The sequence below is a fragment of the Strongylocentrotus purpuratus genome, unplaced genomic scaffold (genome assembly GCF_000002235.5).
Source record: "Strongylocentrotus purpuratus isolate Spur 01 unplaced genomic scaffold, Spur_5.0 spur5_scaffold_4, whole genome shotgun sequence".
Classification (NCBI taxonomy): domain Eukaryota; kingdom Metazoa; phylum Echinodermata; class Echinoidea; order Camarodonta; family Strongylocentrotidae; genus Strongylocentrotus; species Strongylocentrotus purpuratus.
Window position 1 is genome coordinate 7,302,934 of NW_022145610.1, and position 20,877 is coordinate 7,323,810.

Here is a 20,877-nt window from a genome sequence, read left to right on the forward strand (position 1 = left end):
CATTTAATCAATACTCAATTAAAACTTACATGAAATGCATACAGTACAGAGTGAAAAAGGGATAACATCATTTGAGTACAATGTTGTGCAATACTTTCCTTCATTGGAAGGAAATACATTATTGAGGTTCCAATATTTGTTTTCTTGGACAAACATATTCTGAATGATTTTGAAATGCAGTTTTTAATATTGGATAGTTCCTGTACAGCCTTCAAAACATAAAATCATAGCCAAACCAAGTCGATGCGCTAGTGCCCTTTGATAAGGCATTAATCCTCATTACAAGGTCCCTCGGAGAGGACCTAAAGCCGTTGGTCCTCTGGTCGCTTACTTACAAGCATTTCTTAGCAGTCAGGTAAAAATAATCACAACCACTTGCCCCTCTCTTCTTTCTCTATTTATATGGGGATGGGCATATAAATGTAAAAGAGAGGGAGGGGCATCTCAAGAAGGGGGAGAGGCATCTATGGGAGAGGGGCAGTTAAAGGAGGGGGAGGGGTAAAGAACATGACTCACTCTGACACTCATTGGCAGTCCCTGAGGGGTAAGGGGTAAACGACCCCGCCTTCCAGGGCACATTCTTGTAGAGCGGCAGACACTGCTCACAATTAGTTCCCATGGTGTTGTGGAAGCACTCGCAGACAACGTTCCCATTCAGAGGGGAGGGGGCACAATAGCGGCCATGTTGGTTGCAGTTGCATCTGTCAAGAATACAAGAACATATTATAATTTTATTATAATTCATTGTAGGTAAGAGTCCTTGTGACAATGAATGGAACTTCCAATCAATTTAAAATTCATTTCATACACATACTCACACCTTATGAAATGGTGATTTCTGATCTGTTCAGTAAGAGTAAATTTCATCAATAATTCTTTAATTTGTATCCTACAAGAATTTCTTCAAAGAAGTCTTTAGAAGCAGTTCGAAGCCTGATTTTCCAAGTACACTTTTTTTTAATAATGTAGGTATCAATTAAGATATTGAGAGTCAAGTTTTAGAGAAGTTAAGCCTACCTGTATAAATACATGGAAAGAGTAAATACAGTGCTGTTTTTAAAAATGAGTACAAACCCTTGATTAAGAAACATATTTTTGTTAGTACTAATATGTCAAAGATTGTGTTTGTAGAGAACACTTACGTGAGGTAAGATTCAATGTTGGATATGGCATAATAATACTTGATCAGACTGAAACTCTGCCCCGTAATCTCTAATCCATCCGTTGCAGGATACAACAACCGCAGTCTAAGATCTGTAAGGGTCAACAGGTCACGAAATGCGGTATCGTTCTGATATGCCTCAACCTGAAGTTCTGGTGTAAGACCATCAGAAAATAAAAGAGCTAAGCGTTCCTCCACGCTGTACACTACATGGCCGTCGCTGTAGGGTAACGTTCCGCTGTACTCTGATGTGCAGATGACTTTTGATGCGTTTCTAATGTCAGACTGGCTCGTATCATCCAATGAGAAATCCTCTAGACAGTCTGTAGAATAGTACTGCAGCGTTTCCCAGCTGGACCCTCTGTCGCTGGATTTCTCCAGAATCATTTGCTTTGGTCGCCCTGACTGAAAGGTCAAGTCGATACTGTCCACTAGGGTGTAGGCATGGTCAAGGGATAGGGTAACGGTCACTTCCAGAGGGAGAGGGTAGTCGTACCATGATATTGACTGCCACCACGTTGGTACATCTCCGTCATGACTGTCTATGATGTACTCCGGAGGATGGGCTAGGGAAAAGTTGGAGGCATCGCATACGAAGACATCGTAATCCTGATCAAAATATGGAAGGAAAACAAAACAAATCAATAATAGAGGACATATTTTCAACTGAAAGACAGCTTAAACCCTTGCCTAATGGAGACAGATGGATTCTTTTTTAGCCTATGGGAATGAGATAATTCAGTAGCCAAAAGTTTCTAAGCCAAAATATATGGAAGCTCTAAAATCAAATGGGTTATTTCATTTAATGGAACAATAATAATGACAATGATGATGATAATTAGTGCTGTAGTCAAACGTTTAACCGTCCGGTATCCGACCGCCCATGGCGGATTCCGTTTTCAATTGGGCGGTTTCGTTTTCCCGTTTTAAAAAAAAAAAAAAAATTATAATTTTTTTTTTTTTTTTTTTTTTTTAAAGTTTCGATTTATGCCCCTCCACCTGGCACTATGCCTGGCAATGTCTCCCAGCTCAGTAATTGGTGTGATGACTTACCACTTGGAAACTAGAACAACACTCCAATTTGTCTGTCATCTTGGTTTGAAAGTAATCTTTGTAATAGATCTCAATATATATTCATCCCAGTTTAACACATGGTGTACCACAAGGTTCTATCCTAGGTCCTCTACAGTTTTTAATTTACTTTAATGATCTTACACATTATTCTAAAACGACATTGTTACTATTATTTGTGACCAGTTCACAAGCACAAATCGGCGCCTTCAGTTAAATCACCTTCCTGCTTTTTCACACGGCCAAAAAAAAAAAAAAAAAAAAAATGATTTTTTTTAATTTTTTTTTTATTTATTTAAAAAAAAAAAAATCGTTTAACCGAAAACCGTCCGGTTTTGACAGGCGGTTAAACGGAATTGGAGATATCCGTGATGTTACAGCACTAATGATAATAATCATAATAATAATCATAATCATAATATTAATATTAATAATGATGCTGATGATACTAATAAGTATAATATAATTACAATAATAATAAGATTTGTAAAATATTCAAAACAATCATTCCAGAAATTTGATATATCATTTTAAATATTTAAATATTTAAGTTCCTCAATTTATATTGCGGGAATTAAGATCATGAATGTTTTTTTCATAAATTTCAAATCGTACCCACACCAAGCAACATTATTCCGGTACATTTAGTCATCCATTGTATTTTTGGATAATAGAATCTAGAACAAATATTAAACTGAAAACTGCATTATAAATAGAAGGATAATGCAATTAAGATTGAATGCTCTGTTGATTTTATACAAGTGATACAACCAAAGCAAACAGATACTGGATCTGTATGAATACAAAATTTGCTGAGGGTAATGTCATCAACTAATGAAATTCACCCCCCCCCCCCCGAGAATCAATATTAAAGAGTGTAACCATGGCAACCATTGTTGTTGATGTCACAGATGGTAGGTATGGCCATGGAACCACTTTGACTAATTAAATTGTATGCACCCAACATTATGCCTACAAATGTATGTATCTAGGCTTTGGTTATTGATAATTTTCATTTCTTACTCAAGGTAAGCATAATTAGTATAAAACTGCTTTGCAATTATTCTAATATCAAAATGAAACATAATCAGTGATCTGCTTAACTTGAAATTTTATAAGTTTCTTCATTTCTTGTCAAAATAAAATAATTTCCATACATTCCTACTTTCTATACTTTGAAAAATCATAAATTTGAGTCATATAAACCATAATACACAATGGTACTACTTCAATACTTTTACATGAATGCACTACTTATTGTACAATCTGTTGACTAGCAAAAGAAAATATGTGTTGGAACATATTTCAATATCGAGCCTCCAGCAATCACACTATATTTAATAGAAATCACACTTAATAAAAGTAGTAATGTTTTGTTTTGTAAAACAAAATTATGCATGTTAATCAATTAAAAAGTTTATTAAAATCATTATCAACTACATACATTGTACATGTACCGGTACTGCAAGATAATACATGAGATATTACAATTCCAGAACAAAGACTTAACCCTTACTGTACTGGGGGGGGGGGGGGCCTGGGAGCCCCCCCCCCCTCGACATTTTCGGAGATCGCGCCGCAACCGCTTGGAATTTTGAATTGTCGTTTCATGACTTTTTTCCCTTAAGTCTTGCGCACATTTTGATACCATTTTCGTCAAAATCGGATATACCTGTAAGGTGTTACATAACAATTAGTATGCGCATGTCAATCAAAAAAGTGCTATAATTGCATATATTCATGTACAAACAGAAATGTGAAGATATGAAATGATATGAAATTGCTTTTATATGTTTCTCAGAGTAACTTGATGTATTCCAGAACAAAAGAATACATTAGAAATAAAACAATAGATATAATAAGAAATAAAAAACAATAAAATACATAAGAAAATAAATAGTTGAAAATCGCTTCAAATTTGCATAAATTATCATTATTAATTACATCAAATAACTATTTCGTGTGAGAAAAGAAGTTTCATATGAATAATGAGTTTCAACATTCAAAAAGTGGAGTCTGACAATTTTTGTAATGATTCTAGTTCCCTAAATATAGTTCCTGATTTGATATTCATGAATGCGTAATTGGCATATTCATAATTTATGCAAATTAACCTATGCATTTTCAAATATAAAAATAATGAAACCTCATGAATTTGAGATGAAGGAAACATTTATTCAATACATTTTCAAGATTCTTCACAAGTCTACGGACAAATATGTAGCATTTTCTGTAAAATGCATAAAATTAGCATTTTGCATAATTAATTAGGCTATAACGACAAAAATTTGCATAATAGGAAAAAACTAATTATACCATCTTGTTCCTTACGTAAATATCTACAAATATGCAAATGTTCGTGTTCATCGGACATTCGACGGCCGAGATCATAGGGGGGGAGGGGGGGCCTCCCAGGCCCCCCCCCCCCCCCCCCAGTCAGAGGGTGCTCAAAATAGCCCAGTACAGTAAGGGTTAAAGGCACTTTACATCTAAAAATTAGCACATATTGAATTCAGAGTATTGATCAAGCTTTAACTCGGTATGATACAGCAAAAACACTAGAGTCAAAAGAATGTTCAGCTGCCAGGAATTAAATGAAGTACTTTTGTAGTTTACTATTATGACTCATTCTATTCTCATTGGGTGGAGTCACTTTTTAGCCTTTCAATCGACCCAATAATGACCAAGTTGATTATGTTTCCTTTTGCTTGATGCGCACGTAGCAGAATTTAGAAGAAAAAACAGTGGCAACTCACTGTACAGAATGTTATGAAAGAGAAGGTAATTTTGCTGCTTCCATTTCTTTGTATTCTCTTGGGTTTTTTAAAGCTCTGAACAAGGTTTCGATATCTAACGAGATATGTCATTGGTCCCATGGTAATCAAATAACATGTACATGTACATGTACATGTATGTAGGAAAGTAGGTTCAACTGTTTTACATTGTACATTGTTATTATAATGTGCAGGCCTAGAATATGACATCTAATGGTTCCAGTCCATTAAATCGATCATAAAATGACATTCAGACAAATTTACATCAATTCATCCTATTAATGACTGCACTTACAACTGTAAATAGATCTCCTCTTTTCAAGTTCAATTGATTGTGTGCTTCAGCATCAACAAATTTCTGTCAAGTTTCAAGTTTGCACTTGAATTCTCACCCTTCTGCTATCATGCTATATACTTCCCCCCCCCCTCTCTCTCTCTCTCTCTCCCTCTCTTACAAAATGTAACTACCGGTACATGTACGCGATACAGCTACATGTATGTGAGTACTATTCCTACATGTATTTAATTCTACTTTTTCTGGAGGTTAATAAGGGCTAAGGTAATTTTCCTAGATCATGCTAGTTTTCTTGCATACTGTACATCACTTCGAAACATACAGTAAAAGTTGAAAGACGCAATGACAAACATGCATTTTTATAAAAGTAATTAATGAGAAAATGAAATGACTTTGAAACATAAAGTTGTAAGACACAATGAGAAACATGCAAAGAGCAAAGTGATTAGCGAGTAATTAGAAATGAAATGACTTTGTAAACTTAAAATGTAAATAATTACCAGAGTGCTGTAGATCTTTCTGCTCACATCAGGACTGAGTCCACACGTTGAATTGACCGGATCCACAGTGACAGATAAATCCAGCTGTGAAAGGGCCTCGGAGCTCGCAGAACAGGCAAGATATTCTACGGTTCCATCTGAAAGCGTTCTTTCGCATTCCTGATTCAAACTTATTCCCCCGCTCTGAGTCCTCGCTAATGAAAACAGCGTCCATAAATAAGCCAGCACCAGCATCCCAGAACCTCTTCTCTGTGTTCTACGTGTCCTACTCATGAGTGAGAATTTGTACAAATCTTCCATCCTCGTCAAGTCTTTCATGCTGGCATTAATGCCTTTGAAGTTAAACTTAAATTAAATAATCCTAAATGCTATGAGACAAAATATATACCCTATTTGGTCTTCTTTGCATCATGTAGGCCTACTCAATTGGAGAACTTGAGATTGAACATACAGAAGTGTTAAGTGTAGACATTTTTCCCCCTTTCTCACATTAGTTGCACAGTACGGTCTTGATACTCCTGTGTAGTTTGTCCATCCTGTTGCTTTTTAGTTGGGTGATGAACTCTGACCTTTGACCTCCATCAAGCAGATCTCAAATGGGCCATCCTAGTCGTATAAAAGAAGTGTGAAGAGAGAGAGAGAGAATAATAATACGTCATAGGGTCATACATAAAATTCATCTGGTCAAAGATCACCTCGGGCTCTTCATAATCTGTTTTTTCTTTCTTTTTTCTGCTGCAGCTGCATGAACTAGTGCCAGTGTTGAAATATGATTTTTCTTTGTTCATTTATTTTGAAGAAAGAGCCTGTTTATTTTCAACAGTCTGACATGTATACGTAGATCATTCACATCGTCTTTACAAACATGTCGTTTGTCTGCAAAGGTTGCTTATTAATTCCAGACAGTCGATTTCATTATTTCTTCTTCTTTTTCTTCAGGTTAAATCTACCTCCTCCTGGTGTGGAGATTCTTCAAACAGTTTACAAGCAATTATATTTATGATTCATACATCTTGTAAGACTTATGTTTGCCAATATTCTAAATTATAGAAGTACTACAGGACAGATATTTATGATGGATTGAATTAGTGCTATTTGATGCTAATTTTCCATGAAAGTACAACGTGACTACATGTATGAAGGGGTGACCAAAGTTTGCAGACATTTTAGAACATATTACAACATGTGATATTTGTCTTATTTGATCTATGATTTCTCATATTCTACACAAATTAATTTATTTCAATTGTTCCCAAATGGACGGCAAAGTTTTGTACTACAGATTGGTTAAACTAGAAAATTTTTCGTCAAAGGATTTCAGAGATATTGTGATCTAAAAAAGTCATAAAAACAAAGAGACTTAAACTTCACGCACAGGGGTTTACAGTTGATTTATCAAAAAATGTGATCCATCAAAAATTATAATTTGCAAGGCAAGATATCATACAATCAGTTAGTGACACTTTTTACTTACAAGTTTGAGGAAATCTGCTCTCAAATTAAAGATTTCCAGACCCTTATCGGTATTAAAGTGAATAATTTTTCGGAACGGACGCAAAAGATTGCAAAATTTGCCAATCTTTTGACATTATTTTCACAATTTTGTACCCAATTCCAAAGAAAATTTCATCTCTGGCTAATTTTATGTTCCTCTTTCCATTGGTGATATACCAGATTTTTCAAATCTTACTGATTTTTTGAGATAGTGAACTTAGGTCAAGCGCAAACTTTGGTCACACCCCCAAACCTCCATACCACCCATCCTTTCCTGCACAATCAAAATAATAATTTATGGGCAGGGCCAGGGGAATTTGAGTTAAATTTGGACATATTAACAAAAATAAATTAAGCCATCACTTTTATCTTTGGATATTATAAATGTATGATCCAGTCCAGTTTGTGATTCAGAATCAGATTCAGATACGGGTATGGCGCGCCATATGCCCAATAACCCCGAAAAAAAGGTTTATCGACGAAAAACAAGGTTTATCGAGCGAAAAACAAGGTTTATCGAGCGATAAACCTTGTTTATCGTGAGAAACTCTGTATATCGACTGATAAACACAGTTTCCCTCGATAAACAAGGTTTATCGATGATAAACAAGGTTTATCGAAAAACAAGGTTTATCGAAAAACACGGTTATTCGTATTTCGTCAGGAGAGGGCGCTTTTTAAAGTTGCACCCAGCTCAGAGCACTGCTCCACACGTGCGCTTTACACCGTAGAATATACCAACACCGTAACATTATTTTGCTCGCGCTCATGACGTACACGATCGACATTTTCTGAGTGGAGGTATGGCGAAGTATTCTTAATTCCAGGCTTTTTCCCCAATTTTTGAAATGTTATGTTTATATATCTCTCTCTCTAGCCCTCTCTCTCTTTCAAACTTTCTAGGTTTCCCCTTCTCTTATCTCTCTCACTCTCCCCCTTTCTTTCTCTCACTCTCTCTTTCTCCTACCCTCTCAATATAACCCTTCTGTCTTTCCCTGTCTTTCTTCTAATTCTCTCTTTCCCTTTCTCTTTCCTTTTTCTTTCTCTGCACTCCCTCTCTGCCTCCTCCCCTTTTATCTATTTCCCCCGGTATGAGAAATAGGGTAGAGATAGATGGTTGGAGAGAGAGGAGAGATAAATGAGAGATAGAGGAGAGATAGAGCAGGGGAAAAGGAGAGATAGAGCGGGGATAGATGGATGGATATAGATGGAGAGAGAGAGAGAGAGAGAGAGAGAGAGAGAGAGGAGAGATGGAGAAGAGATATTTTAAAGATAGATGGATGAAGATAGAGGAGAGGTAGAGCGGGGATAGATGGATGGTTATTGAGGATAAATAGAGGAGAGATAGAGGAGAGATCGAGCGGGTGAAAGATGGATAGAGATAGATGGAGAGAGAGAGAGAGAGAGAGAGAGGAGAGATAGAGCAGGGATAGATGGATGGAGATTTGAGAGAGAGAGAGAGAGAGAGAGAGAGAGAGAGAGAGAGAGAGAGAGAGAGAACAGATAGAGCAGGGAAAGATGGATGGTGAATATTAGAGGAGAGATAAAGGAGAGAAAGGGTAGAGATAGATGGATGGAGAGAGAGGACAGATGAATGAGAGATAGCGGAGAGATAGAGGAGAGATAGAGCAGGGATAGATGGATGGAGAGAGAGAGATAGAGAAAGAGGAGATATAGGGTAGAGATAGATGGATGGAGAGAGAGGAGATATAAATGAGAGATGGAGGAGATAGAGGAGAGATAGAGCAGGGATAGATGGATGGATATAGATGGAGAGATAGAGAGATATAAAGGAGAGATAGAGGAGAGATAGAGCGGGGATAGATCGATATCTCTCCTCTATCTCTCCTCTATCTCTCCTTTATCTCTCCTCTCTCTCCACCCATCTACCCTGCTCTATCTCCTTTATCTCCATCTATCTATCCCTGCTCTATCTCTCCTTTATTTCTCATTCATCTCTCCTCTATCTCTCCATCCATCTATCTCTACCCTAACTCTCCTCTATCTCTCAATCTATCTCCATCCATCTATTCCTGATCTATCTCTCCTCTATCTTCCCTCTATCTGTCCTCTATCTCCATCTATCCATCTCTACCCTATCTGTCCTTTATCTGATTGTATCTCTCCTCTCTCTCCAACCATCTATCTCTACCCTATTTCTCATACCGGGGGAAATAGATAAAAGGGGAGTAGGCAGAGAGGGAGTGCAGAGAAAGAAAAAGGAAAGAGAAAGGGAAAGAGAGAATTAGAAGAAAGACAGGGAAAGACAGAAGGGTTATATTGAGAGGGTAGGAGAAAGAGAGAGTGAGAGAAAGAAAGGGGGAGAGAGAAAGAGATAGATAAGAGAAGGGGAAACCTAGAAAGTTTGAAAGAGAGAGAGGGTTAGAGAGAGATATATCAACATAACATTTCAAAAATTGGGGAAAAAGCCTGGAATTAAGAATACTTCGCCATACCTCCAACTAGGCGTTGTGGCGTGCGCCTGTAATCCAGCTAACAGTGGAAGTTACAAACTGATTTAGCCGAGGACGCAGGTTCGAAACTGAGTCACGTCTTTCGGATGGTGACGTTAAAGATGAAGTTGAGTTCTGGTCATGCGATTGCATTGTTTTAGAAAGGGTGTGGAATCGACCAGAAAAGGTTGATCATCTAGTATAAGAATTTGTGTGTATTGTAAGGTTCTGGAATCATCAAAATGATAAGAAATTTGGCAAAGTCTTGGTAAATTTACAAACACTGTACACAGAAAGATGTATATGGGACTACACGAACACGTGGCGTAAAAATCCTACCCCCGAGTTTTACGATGTAACATGACATATTTAGAATATGAAGGCATTTGAAGAGCCATGCTTTTCAGGGAACATGTCTTATCTGATGTTCTTCCACACTTGCATAATAAGAATGATAACGCTCACAAATTATTTTTCACCTCTTCCCAGAACTCAACCTTCTCTTTAAAGGTCGGTCCCCAGACGTAAATAATCATATCTGATTGATACACGTCTGTAAAAACCAAATACACACACACACACACAATTAGAAAATGTCGATCGTGGTCATGAGCGCGAGCAAAATAATGTTACGGTGTTGGTATATTCTACGGTGTAAAGCGCACGTGCGGAGCAGTGCTCTGAGCTGGGTGCAACTTTAAAAAGCGCCCTCTCCTGACGAAATACGAATAACCGTGTTTTTCGATAAACCTTGTTTTTCGATAAACCTTGTTTATCGATAAACCTTGTTTATTGAGGGAAACTGTGTTTATCAGTCGATATACAGAGTTTCTCACGATAAACAAGGTTTATCACTCGATAAACCTTGTTTTTCGCTCGATAAACCTTGTTTTTCGCCGATAAACCTTGTTTATCGGCGATAAACAATGTTTTTCGGGGTTATTGGGCATATGGCGCGCCATATACGGGTACACAATAAATCGTAAATTCAAATTGCTGGCATGAATTCCATGAAACACTAATTCACAATCAAAATCAAATGATAGGCTAGATCAGGCCTACCTCCTCTCATCCGTGAACCAAGTTCAACCAACAACTGCAAATCATCATCACATTAATAAATAAACACAGCCTCTCACATCTCATTCATTTCCTGCATGCTCCCTCTTACCAAATCAGTAGCACAACCAAGCATATCGTTCTCACTACCTGCGCCTACAGTACCGGCGTCATCGCATCCTACTGATCCGCTGAAAAGCAGCGAAACTTCGAGTCGATAGAGAGTGACTCATGGCCCTGTAGCTGGGTGGAATGTCATTACCAACGAGATAGCGTCTCGCCTCCTCGCAACGGACGCTACCCTTTTGACCTCTGCATGCATGCACATTCAAAACATCACTCTTCTCGGTATTCTCTTGAAATCTAAGTACCAGAGACATACAGTAGATTCTACGTTGACTTAATAAAAAGGAACATTATCTCACCAATTTCAAATTAAAGGCATTCCATGTTCGGGTAGGCGTCTTAACCGTAATTTTACCCAACCTTTCCCTTTCACAATTTTAATGATCGATGAAACCATCAAGTGTGACCGCGTTCAATATTATTGTGCTGTGATTGGCCCATATCCTAATTGGCAATTATGTATGCATTTTGTAGGTTAGGAGAATTTGTGTTTGATCAGGTTAATAGGAGTTCCAGCAAGGAGGTCTTGTATATTTATAATTCGTTCCTTGAAATCACCGAGGCAAAAGAACACATCTCAAGTAATCAAGAAACATAGATTATGGGCTATATTTTTTTGTTCGCTTTTCACTTATTTATACACTATAACAATCATGATTCAATTCTGTTTATTAAATTGAGACTCGATCATCACCGTTCTTTGTTACGCTCTTCTCTCTAGTCTCTCTCTCTCTCTCTCTCTCTCTCTCTAGTCTCTCTCTCTCTCTCTCTCTCTCTTTCTCTCTCGTCAGACCAAAGAGATACCTCTTTGGTCAGACGGGTTCCTAATTTGTATACAGAGGCGGTGGTCCCGGGGGCTGGGGAGGGGGAGGCACAGTACCCCAACTTTTGTACTTTGAACGCCGGAAATAAAATTGATCAAACAAACAAACAAACAAAAAAACTTATTCAAGTACCTCCAAATTGCCCCTATTTACATAGGAAAAGTGTCCCTACTTTGTAACGTGCCCCTTTAGTTATGTAAGAAGTGCCCCTTTTACTTTGAAAATTAATTACCCCTATTACTTTCTAAAAGTGCCCCTTCCTCTCTATTTTAGTCTTCGTTTGTTTGTAAGAAGTGCCCATTTTACATTGACAAGTGCCCCTATTACTTTGTAACGTGCCCCTTTAGGTTTGTAAGAAGTGTCCCGTTTACTTTGACTTGTGCCCCTATTACTTTCTTAATATTATTATTGGTATTATTTATTCCACCATTCATATAAAAAACACAAATACAATACAGCATGGCAAGAGACAAGTACATAATAAGAATGACAAACACATGCAAAGAGATAAGGGAGCAGCAAGTGGGTCAGGGTGCACACAAGTGCAGTTCAACACTGTTGCCCGGAGGAATGTGTCCCCACACATGCTACTCCCAGTACATAATTAACAATTCTATACATAGAATATTGCACATGATAAAAGGGGGAAGATAAACATTACTATATCCTTTGCAGTACTAGGTGTGTCCCGAGATGTGTCCATTTTCCATTTTCATAAGTGCCCTCTATAATCTCTAGTAAGTGCCCTTTTCTGGTACAAAAAGTGCCCCTTTTCCTCTGTAAGAATTGCCCCTTCCCCTTTTAATAACTAACCCTTTATAACTTGGATAAGCGTGCATTTTATTTGAATATAATTATGCCCCTTTTCCTTATTATAAGTGCCCTATTTAAAAATGATAGAGCCCCTTCCCCTTCACATAAATACTTTTTTTCACTTATGAAAAGTGACCCTTTACAGGTACGAGAAGTTACTCCTCTTCACCTCTGAAAATTGCTCCTACTCTGAGGGATGCTCGTTTTTACTTTGACAAGCCCCCTTTCCCATTCTGTTAAGTGCTATTTTCATCTATGATGAGTGCCCCTTTTCACTTCTAATAAATGCCCCTTTCTATTTTGAAACGTGCCTCTTTTCCTTTCTAATTAATGCTCTTTTTCTTTTTATAAGCGTCCCTTCTCTTTGCCCCATTTATTTTAGCATGTGCCTATTTTTCTTTTTAATAAGACCTACTTAGGCCTATCCCTTTTCCTGAAAGCCCCCTTTCACCTCCGATAAAGTCCCCTATTAAAATCTGATCGGTGCCCCTTTTCTTTTATTAAATGCACATTTCCTTTATTATAAGTGCCCCCTCTCATATCTGGTCATATATAAATGTACACCTTATAAAAAAAAAACCATGGTATTGATGGTATTATTGTCAAACTGGTAACCGTGGATACCATGAATGATATAAGACCCCCCAAAACATGGTTTACCATGATTCTTTATCATGAGCCCCCTTTTTGTGCGATAAGTGCCCCTTTTACTTTCTAATAAGGAACTATCCTTTTTCATAAATGCCCCTTTATACACCTAATAAATGCTAATTTCAAAATCTGCTCATGAGTGCCCCTTTTCTGTTAACGAATGCCCATCCCGTAAAAGTCTTTTTTCATCCCTGGTGAGTGGTGAGTGCCTCTTTTCAGGTGTAATCAAGTTGTGCACTAATATATTTTCACCTCTGATAATTACCCTTTGTAATTGGCACGTGCTCCTTTTCTTTTTTAATAAGTGTGTTATCCTAGCTTTCGATAAGTAGCTTAGCTTTTCCTCTCATCAATAAACGCGCGGTCCTCACATTTATAGATGATGAAATTAACTCATCCCAATTTTCAATATAATTTATAACGGTAACGGTACATATCTAAGTAGACTCCCTATTTTTAGCCAAATAATCTTAGCCTTTTATCAAATTAATGTGCTGTAATTATTTAAGACAGGTGTCCTTATTCGAATTATATTATGACACAACATTCGAATAAGGACACGACATTAAAATTGAGCATCGCGTCTTTTTGTTCTGATTCAAATACAAATTCTCCCAACATTTGCGCCTCCTCCCTCAATCCATAATCAGCGAAATTGTTGTGGTAGAAATATCAAATAGACTAACTGAAAGTCGAAGGATGGCTGGAAGAACGATGCCAATTTTAACAGGATGATATGGACATTAAGAGAAATAAGGTAATGTTTACGTTTTGTATTTCTTGTTTCATATCTTAAGTCAAGACTATTTTCATAGATAGAATTAGACTCTAGAGTCTACTTTCCCGTCGCATCCGAGGCGAAGCTAGCGCTAGGTACCGGCGCGGTGGGACGAGCAAGGGAGTATTCACTCGTGCCCGAAGTTACGGCGTCCAGTGTGGGCTAAATTCCCGAAACCATGGGCCTGGGTTAGATAGAGTTTGTTAGACTTATACTAGCTTAGACTTGTTGGAGAGCTAACGGTTGACTAAATTTTAAATATAGTTTTAATGGCACTAGATCTAGACTATTGTGTAGGCCTAGATCAAGACTATATCAGATTACATAGAAGGCAATCCAACTCTGCTTCATAATTTGCTTGCACTGTTTGTTGCATGATGTGACTTTCGATTTTAATTTTAATTTTTAATTTTTTTTTACTTAATAATAAGTTATAGGCCTAGGCCTATGCTTAGAGTCTATAGACTAATCTTGTTTATCGTAAGAAAGTTGAATGTTTGAAAGATTTTGATCACTCAACACTGTTTAATCTACCGGTAGGTCTTTTCTATTGTAGGGCCTAACAAGTTAGGGGCATGAGGGGTCAAACATTATTTGATTACAAGTCGCCAGCATAGATAATCTAGATTATAGACTATGTGAATCTTAACTTAACTTAAGTTTTGATATTTAGTCAGTTCATCACTTAGTTTCAGTTGTAAATGTGATATTAAACAATAAAGTTAGTATAAACCTTTGACAAGGAAAGTGAAATCAATTTCATTGCTATTAATACTAGACCTAGTATTAGATAAATATTTTCACGGTCCTATCTTGCCATTTAAACTGGGCTTTGAGGTGATATGATAAAATTTGTAGAAATAATCAATGATTTTAATGTTTTCATTTCATCTATTCTAGGCCTACACTCTACAGCCGATTAGTATTACTGTCATGAAGTCTTCAAACTCAACAATGGAAATAAACTTCTTTGAAAGGACTAGAAAGCTAGCATTCACAATGAGGAGCCTGTTAACCGTGATACTCTTATTTCTTGCCTCACCAACTTGCCTTGTGAATGGTCAGGGATCATGCAACAGAGCATGCTATCCTCAATTTGTAAATCTGATTGTAGACAATCCCAGCAGATCAGTCGCAACAGACTCGACATGCGGAAGCCCCCCAGCCCAATATGAACTCCATGTTGCCAGCAGTACAGGCGACACTTTCACGATAGAGACCTGTGATGCATCTAACCCGGATACATCTTATCCTATCGAGGCTGCGTATGATTTCAATTCATTTACAATACTCGGTATGGTGTTCACCTCGCCTCAGTTTGACACGTGGTGGCAGTCGGAGAACGCAGCCTCTGACGTTCACCTGACCTTGAACCTCGGGGACGAGTTTCTGTTCCAACAGACGGTGATCTCGTTTCGGAGTTACAGGCCGGCAAGTTTGATCATCGAGAAGTCGGTCGTTGGGGGTTCGAATTGGAGTCCATTGAGATACTATGCCATCAACTGTGCCTCAACGTTCCCAAATGTCCCTGTTTCCAGTGCGTTCAACTCTGAGGCGGACTGCACAGAGGAGTATGTTTTTGGACACAGCATGACAGAAGTAGATGGAGAGGATATTCAAAGGGTTTGTATCAAGACAATTTTAATTATTAACCCATGTACAACTTAATTATTATATTCCCCATTACAGGAACCACCAGGGGCCAGTTCCTCTAAGTTTGTTGACATAAAAAAGAAATGCCTGTTAATTCTATAACACAAGCTTAAAGGGGATGTCCAAGAAGTTTTAGAATTGTTACGGTTTCGAGAAATGCCCCCTGGTTCCAGTTGGGCATAGTGTGAGTATTTTTGGGCAGCAACTGATAGTATTCGCCAGATGAAAAGAATAGTTACAGACATTTCTTGAAAAGCTAAGTAGCTGTCTCGAGATATGAAATAAATATCAGCTGGAGATATCTACTACTACTACTAGAGGCGCGATGGCTCAGTGATAGAGCAGTGGTCTTGTATTCAGGAGGCCTTGGGATCAAATTACTTCAAAACTAAGTTGATGAGCTTGTGCCCTTTGGTAAGGCATTAATCCTCAATACCAAGTCCCTCGGAGAGGACTTAAAGCCATCGGTTGCCTACATATAATAAGTACAGTTTTCTTAGCAGACAAACAAACAAGCAAACAATGTATGATACTGTACATGTACATGATGTAGGCAGGTTGTCTTTATACATCTTAAGTAAGTTCCATTTACATGTATGTTTTAATGAGAAGCATCATTCAAGGCAGGTGGTCGCTAAAGCCTGTTTTACCGTAGGCCTAATGGGCTCTCTGATAGGGCGAAGGGAGAGAGGGCAGGAGACATTTCCTAGGAGTTAAGAAGGTTTGGAGCATTCATAGAAAGTGGGGAGGAATGCAATACCTTTAGTAAAAGATTTGTCATCATATGAAAAACGGTGTTAACAACTATTTACTGTACAATTGTTCAAACTCCAAACTTAAATGATGAAGAAATAAGGGCAAGATTTTGAATAGGAATACATTAATTTATTAGTCCTGTGTTAAACCTTAAACAAATCGCTCTAGTTTCACATCGAAGAATGGAACTCTCTGCAACATTTTTGTTTTTCTATTAATCTGGAGAGAATTGATCTCTACCCATCTGCTGTTTGTTCAGTCAGTCAAGATTTTGTGTAAACAATGAATGAAGTGGGTGATTTCTTTGTACACACAGTGAATCTTATTGTTGACTTTCCTTTGGCAACAGCTGTGGGTTCATTTTCACCTTGTTTTGGGAAATTGATTTTTCTGCCCCTTCCATATTCCACCAAAAGTAGCCCTTAGCAATAGACACAAAGGGAAGTATTTAATGAATTATTATGAGTCATTTCTCTAATCACAGATGAGGTTTTTAATTTTACTAGTTTTCCATTTCACTTATACTGCACTTGCATACTACAGTATATGTGAAGAACTATCCTTATGTTTTTGTGTATAAAGTGACTTTTTAAATTGAAAAAATTTGAGATTTTCATGTTTTATGATAGGCACAAATTATTATGTAATGTTCAATAATGGTATATGGTAACCGTAACTTAAAAACCATAATGAAGGTTTTTGTAAAGGATAACAGATCTATTGGAAGGCCTGTAACATATCATCGGATCGGGGGCTGATCTTGAGCCGATCAGGGTCGCCGATCAATAAAAATCAGCTGATTTTTTTATAATTTAAAAAATATTTATTTTAATTTTTTTAAATGCCGAGTATTTTCAAGTTTTTGGCTATCAAATGCTTTAAAAAAATTCATAGCTTGGATTATTTTGACCATCAAACAATTGTTGCCAGAGCATACATGTATGAGTACAGTATAACCAAAATAATAGTTAAATTTCTCAATAACTTGTGTAATGTGTATTGTTTGCTTTCTTTACAGTTGATTTACAATCCAGTCCAAGAGCTAGAACAGGCATACTTTGAATACGACAACCAGCGTTACTTTGCTCTCACTGGGCTGCGAATCACGCTAGTTCAGCCTGGCAGGCAGGATCCTCTCCGTAGCTTCTTTGCAGTAGCAGACTGGAATGTACAGGGACAGTGCCTTTGCTACGGCCATGCTGCCACGTGCGTAGGCTCGGTAAGGCCTGATCAGTACATGTACATGTAGTTCACTATAATCCTTTAGTAAGACATTAATCTACATGTACATTGTACATCTGCCACTCTCCAACCAGGTGTTAAATGGGTACCCGGAGTAACCTGGTAGGATGTGCAGGTTAATTGTATTGGATTGGCATGTGTGTGCTTGTAAAATGGCGTTTGACGGAATACTGTCCAGGGAGCGAAGCTTGTATACTATCATTTGTGGATTAGCACTTGAATCCAATGACCAGGGTAATAATATTTACAATGTAAAATGCTTTAGTAGAAACTATGCAAATGTGACTACAGGTATTATTGTTTTATAATGATTTGTCCTGCCGGTGGTGGATCTGGAGTGGGGATCGGGTGGGGTTCCATTTCCAATCAATTTTCAAGACACATAGTAAATAATTGCCAACTGTTTTGTGCTGTTGCTGTTTAGTATATCAATAAAATGGGGAATTGAACAATTTCACTATAAAGCATCTACAATTGTATTAATTTCTTAACAAACACATTGCCCAAAACAAAATTATTTAAGCTAATTAAAACATTAAAATATGTCGTTGCTTTTTATCAAAGCATAATGTGATTTTTTTGTCCTGTGGTGATGCAATGTCAATTCAAAATAGCAGTTATAGAAAAAAAAAAAAACTTATGGAAATGGTTAATGCTGTAATGTAATTCAAATATACTGTATGATTTCAACCTAAATTCCTTTTTACTTTCTATTTTGTAATATTGACTCAATCACACTGAAGAATGAAGCAGAATGCGAGTGCCAACACAACACAGCAGGAACCCACTGTGATTCATGCCTTCCTCTTTACAACAACAAACTATGGCAGGCAGCTGTAGGCTCCGAGACTAATGCATGTGAAGGTAAGGTCTTATTGAGGTGTAGTGGTTTGGTTGATGTAACATTGGAAGGTCTAGGGTTCAAGTCCCAACTGTAGTATTGTAATGTAAACGGCAACAAATAACATGGCAGGCAGCTGTGGGCTCCGAGACTAATGCATGTGAAGGTAAAGTCTTCAGAGGTGTAGTGGTTTGGTTACTGTAACATTGGAATGTCTAGGGTTCAAGTCCCAACTGCAGCATTGTAATGTAAACGGCAAAAACAAACTTTGGCAAGAACCTGTAGGCTCAGAGACTAATGCATGTGAAGGTAAGGTCTTCAGAGCCATAGTGGTTTGGTTACTGTAACATTGGAAGGTCTAGGGTTCAAGTCCCAACTGCAGCATTGTAATGTAAACGGCAAAAACAAACTGTGGCAGGCAGCTTTAGGCTCTGAGACTAATGCATGTGAAGGTAAGGTATTCAGAGCTGTAGGGGTTTGGTTACTGTAACATTGGAAGGTCTAGGGTTCACGTCCTAACTGCAGCATTGTAATGTTAACGGCAACAAAAGACCATGGCAGGCAGCTTTAGGCTCCGAGACTAGTGCATGCGAAGGTAATGTCTAATTGAGGTGTAGTGGTTTGGTTACTGTAACATTGGAAGGTCTAGGGTTCAAGTCTCAACTGCAGCATTGTAATGTAAATGGCAAAAACAAACCATGGCAGGTCGTTGTAGGCTCAGAGACCAATGCATGTGAAAGTAAGGTCTTCAAAGCCGTAGTGGTTTGGTTACTGTAACATTGGAAGGTCTAGGGTTCAAGTCCCAACTGCAGCATTGTAATGTAAACGGCAAAAACAAGCTATGGAAGGTAAGGTCATCAATAAGAGTTGTAGTGGTTTGGTTAATGGGACAGTGGTGTACCTAGGGTTCAAGTCCCAGCTTGGTGTGATGTAGTCAGTCTGTATCAACAAGACATTGCAGACTGCCCTTGAGAGGCTCTCAGACCAATGCATCGTAGCATGTTTAGGATAACATTTTGTTGCTGTTTCCTTCTCTTTATTTCACAGATTGTGGTTGCAGTGGAAGAGCGGACGACTGCGTATACGATGAAGTCAAAGGTTACGGTGTCTGCCAGGACTGTCGGGAGAACACGTCTGGGGACAAGTGTGAGGTCTGCTTAGCAGACTACTATCGCAATCCTTACACCAACCTTGCCTTCAATGAAACTTGTATTGGTATGATGCTACTTAAAATGTTTGACTAACGTGCAGCGTTCATGTTGTCTGGTTATAATTTTAACCATGTGTGTGCTACATGCCTAATCATCATGTGTTGGAAGATTAATCATTAACGAACTGGGTTTTATTTGTGTTTTCTGTATTTCATCTGGCACAAAAGAGAATGATCCTAAAACAATTTTTAACATTTTCTTTTGTCATATTCTTAGTTTGCTCTTGCTCTCATTAATTTTGAGCCAGCAACATGTACAGCACATGTACAGATATAATGTGCATATTTCACTTTCAGTATTAACAAATAAGTCTACTATGGGAAATCGTATTAAATGAGGAAATTATTTTTCTGTAACAAAACGTAGGATGTTTTGAGAAAGTTTACAATACAAAAGGATTACTCATGCCTTCTTACAGAATTTGTATTTTCTTCTCAGTTACTTCGAGATTGGTCTTTATTTTAAAGCCAATATCAAATAATAACCAGTGCATTTTATTGTAAATAATGATATAAAAATATGACATTTGAAATGTTAGTATCATAAGATGGATGACTTTTTTGAAGTTTTGCAAATTATGCTTACCTACTAACCCTTCTTTATTAATTAATTTGCCTAAATTAGCATCAGCAACTGAGTGAACTCATTTTATAAACCATTTTCATAATGTAATCAAATTTAATGCACAGATCTTTGTTAAGTGCCTTGCTACAAATTATTTCTTTCATCTGTTACAAATTTCGATAGACAGAATGCAAATTGCATAAATTGTGTGTTGTTAGGTAGGGCAAGCCATAATATTTGTCCTACCTAGCAACAACTAATGTACGCTATTTGAATTCTGACTATTGAGATTCATTTATTCGTAACGGGTGTAAGAAATGATTTGTGACAAGGCATTTAAAAAAAATGTATTCATTGAATCTGATTACATTATGAAAATCATGGCCTATTCCACTAAATTGGGTTGCTTTGATGTTGGAGTCGTAAGGGCCGAGTCATTAATTCTAGAAACTAACATTTGAAGGTGAAGGGTAACAAAATTAAACTCAAAAGGTGGTGGGAAGCAAGCTTACATGTATATGAATGGCAATGGTGGATTTTAATTTCTTTCCATTTGCCGTTTTTTCCTTTTGATGATGATTTAAATATTGTTATTAAAAATCAATGCTAA

At 37.5% G+C, this 20,877-nt stretch overlaps 2 protein-coding genes across 5 annotated transcripts in view; one reads left to right on the forward strand and one right to left on the reverse strand.

The window, feature by feature from the left end:
- LOC588438 (laminin subunit alpha-2) overlaps positions 1 to 11,364 on the reverse strand; it is a 35,307-nt gene extending 23,943 nt beyond the window's left edge. Inside the window, exons 1-4 of one of the 3 annotated variants that reach the window (XM_030998190.1) lie at positions 11,234 to 11,364; positions 5,803 to 6,408; positions 1,143 to 1,771; positions 517 to 701 (exon numbers count right to left, since the gene is read on the reverse strand). In XM_030998190.1, the coding sequence (XP_030854050.1) occupies positions 517 to 701; positions 1,143 to 1,771; positions 5,803 to 6,120 (1,132 nt within the window). In that variant the 5' untranslated portion in view covers positions 6,121 to 6,408; positions 11,234 to 11,364. Of the gene's footprint in view, positions 1 to 516; positions 702 to 1,142; positions 1,772 to 5,802; positions 6,409 to 10,920; positions 11,136 to 11,233 lie in introns of those variants that run through there. The other 2 variants (XM_030998192.1, XM_030998191.1) reach the window with 2 other exon arrangements.
- A 2,455-nt stretch (positions 11,365 to 13,819) lies between these two features.
- The window catches only part of LOC762398 (laminin subunit beta-1), a 62,997-nt gene continuing 55,939 nt past the window's right edge, over positions 13,820 to 20,877 (forward strand). Inside the window, exons 1-5 of one of the 2 annotated variants that reach the window (XM_030998051.1) lie at positions 13,820 to 13,979; positions 14,901 to 15,623; positions 17,428 to 17,628; positions 18,395 to 18,515; positions 19,540 to 19,707. In XM_030998051.1, coding sequence (XP_030853911.1) covers positions 13,959 to 13,979; positions 14,901 to 15,623; positions 17,428 to 17,628; positions 18,395 to 18,515; positions 19,540 to 19,707 — 1,234 coding nt within the window. In that variant the 5' untranslated portion in view covers positions 13,820 to 13,958. The remainder of the gene's footprint in view (positions 13,980 to 14,900; positions 15,624 to 17,427; positions 17,629 to 18,394; positions 18,516 to 19,539; positions 19,708 to 20,877) is intronic. The other variant, XM_030998052.1, reaches the window with a different exon arrangement.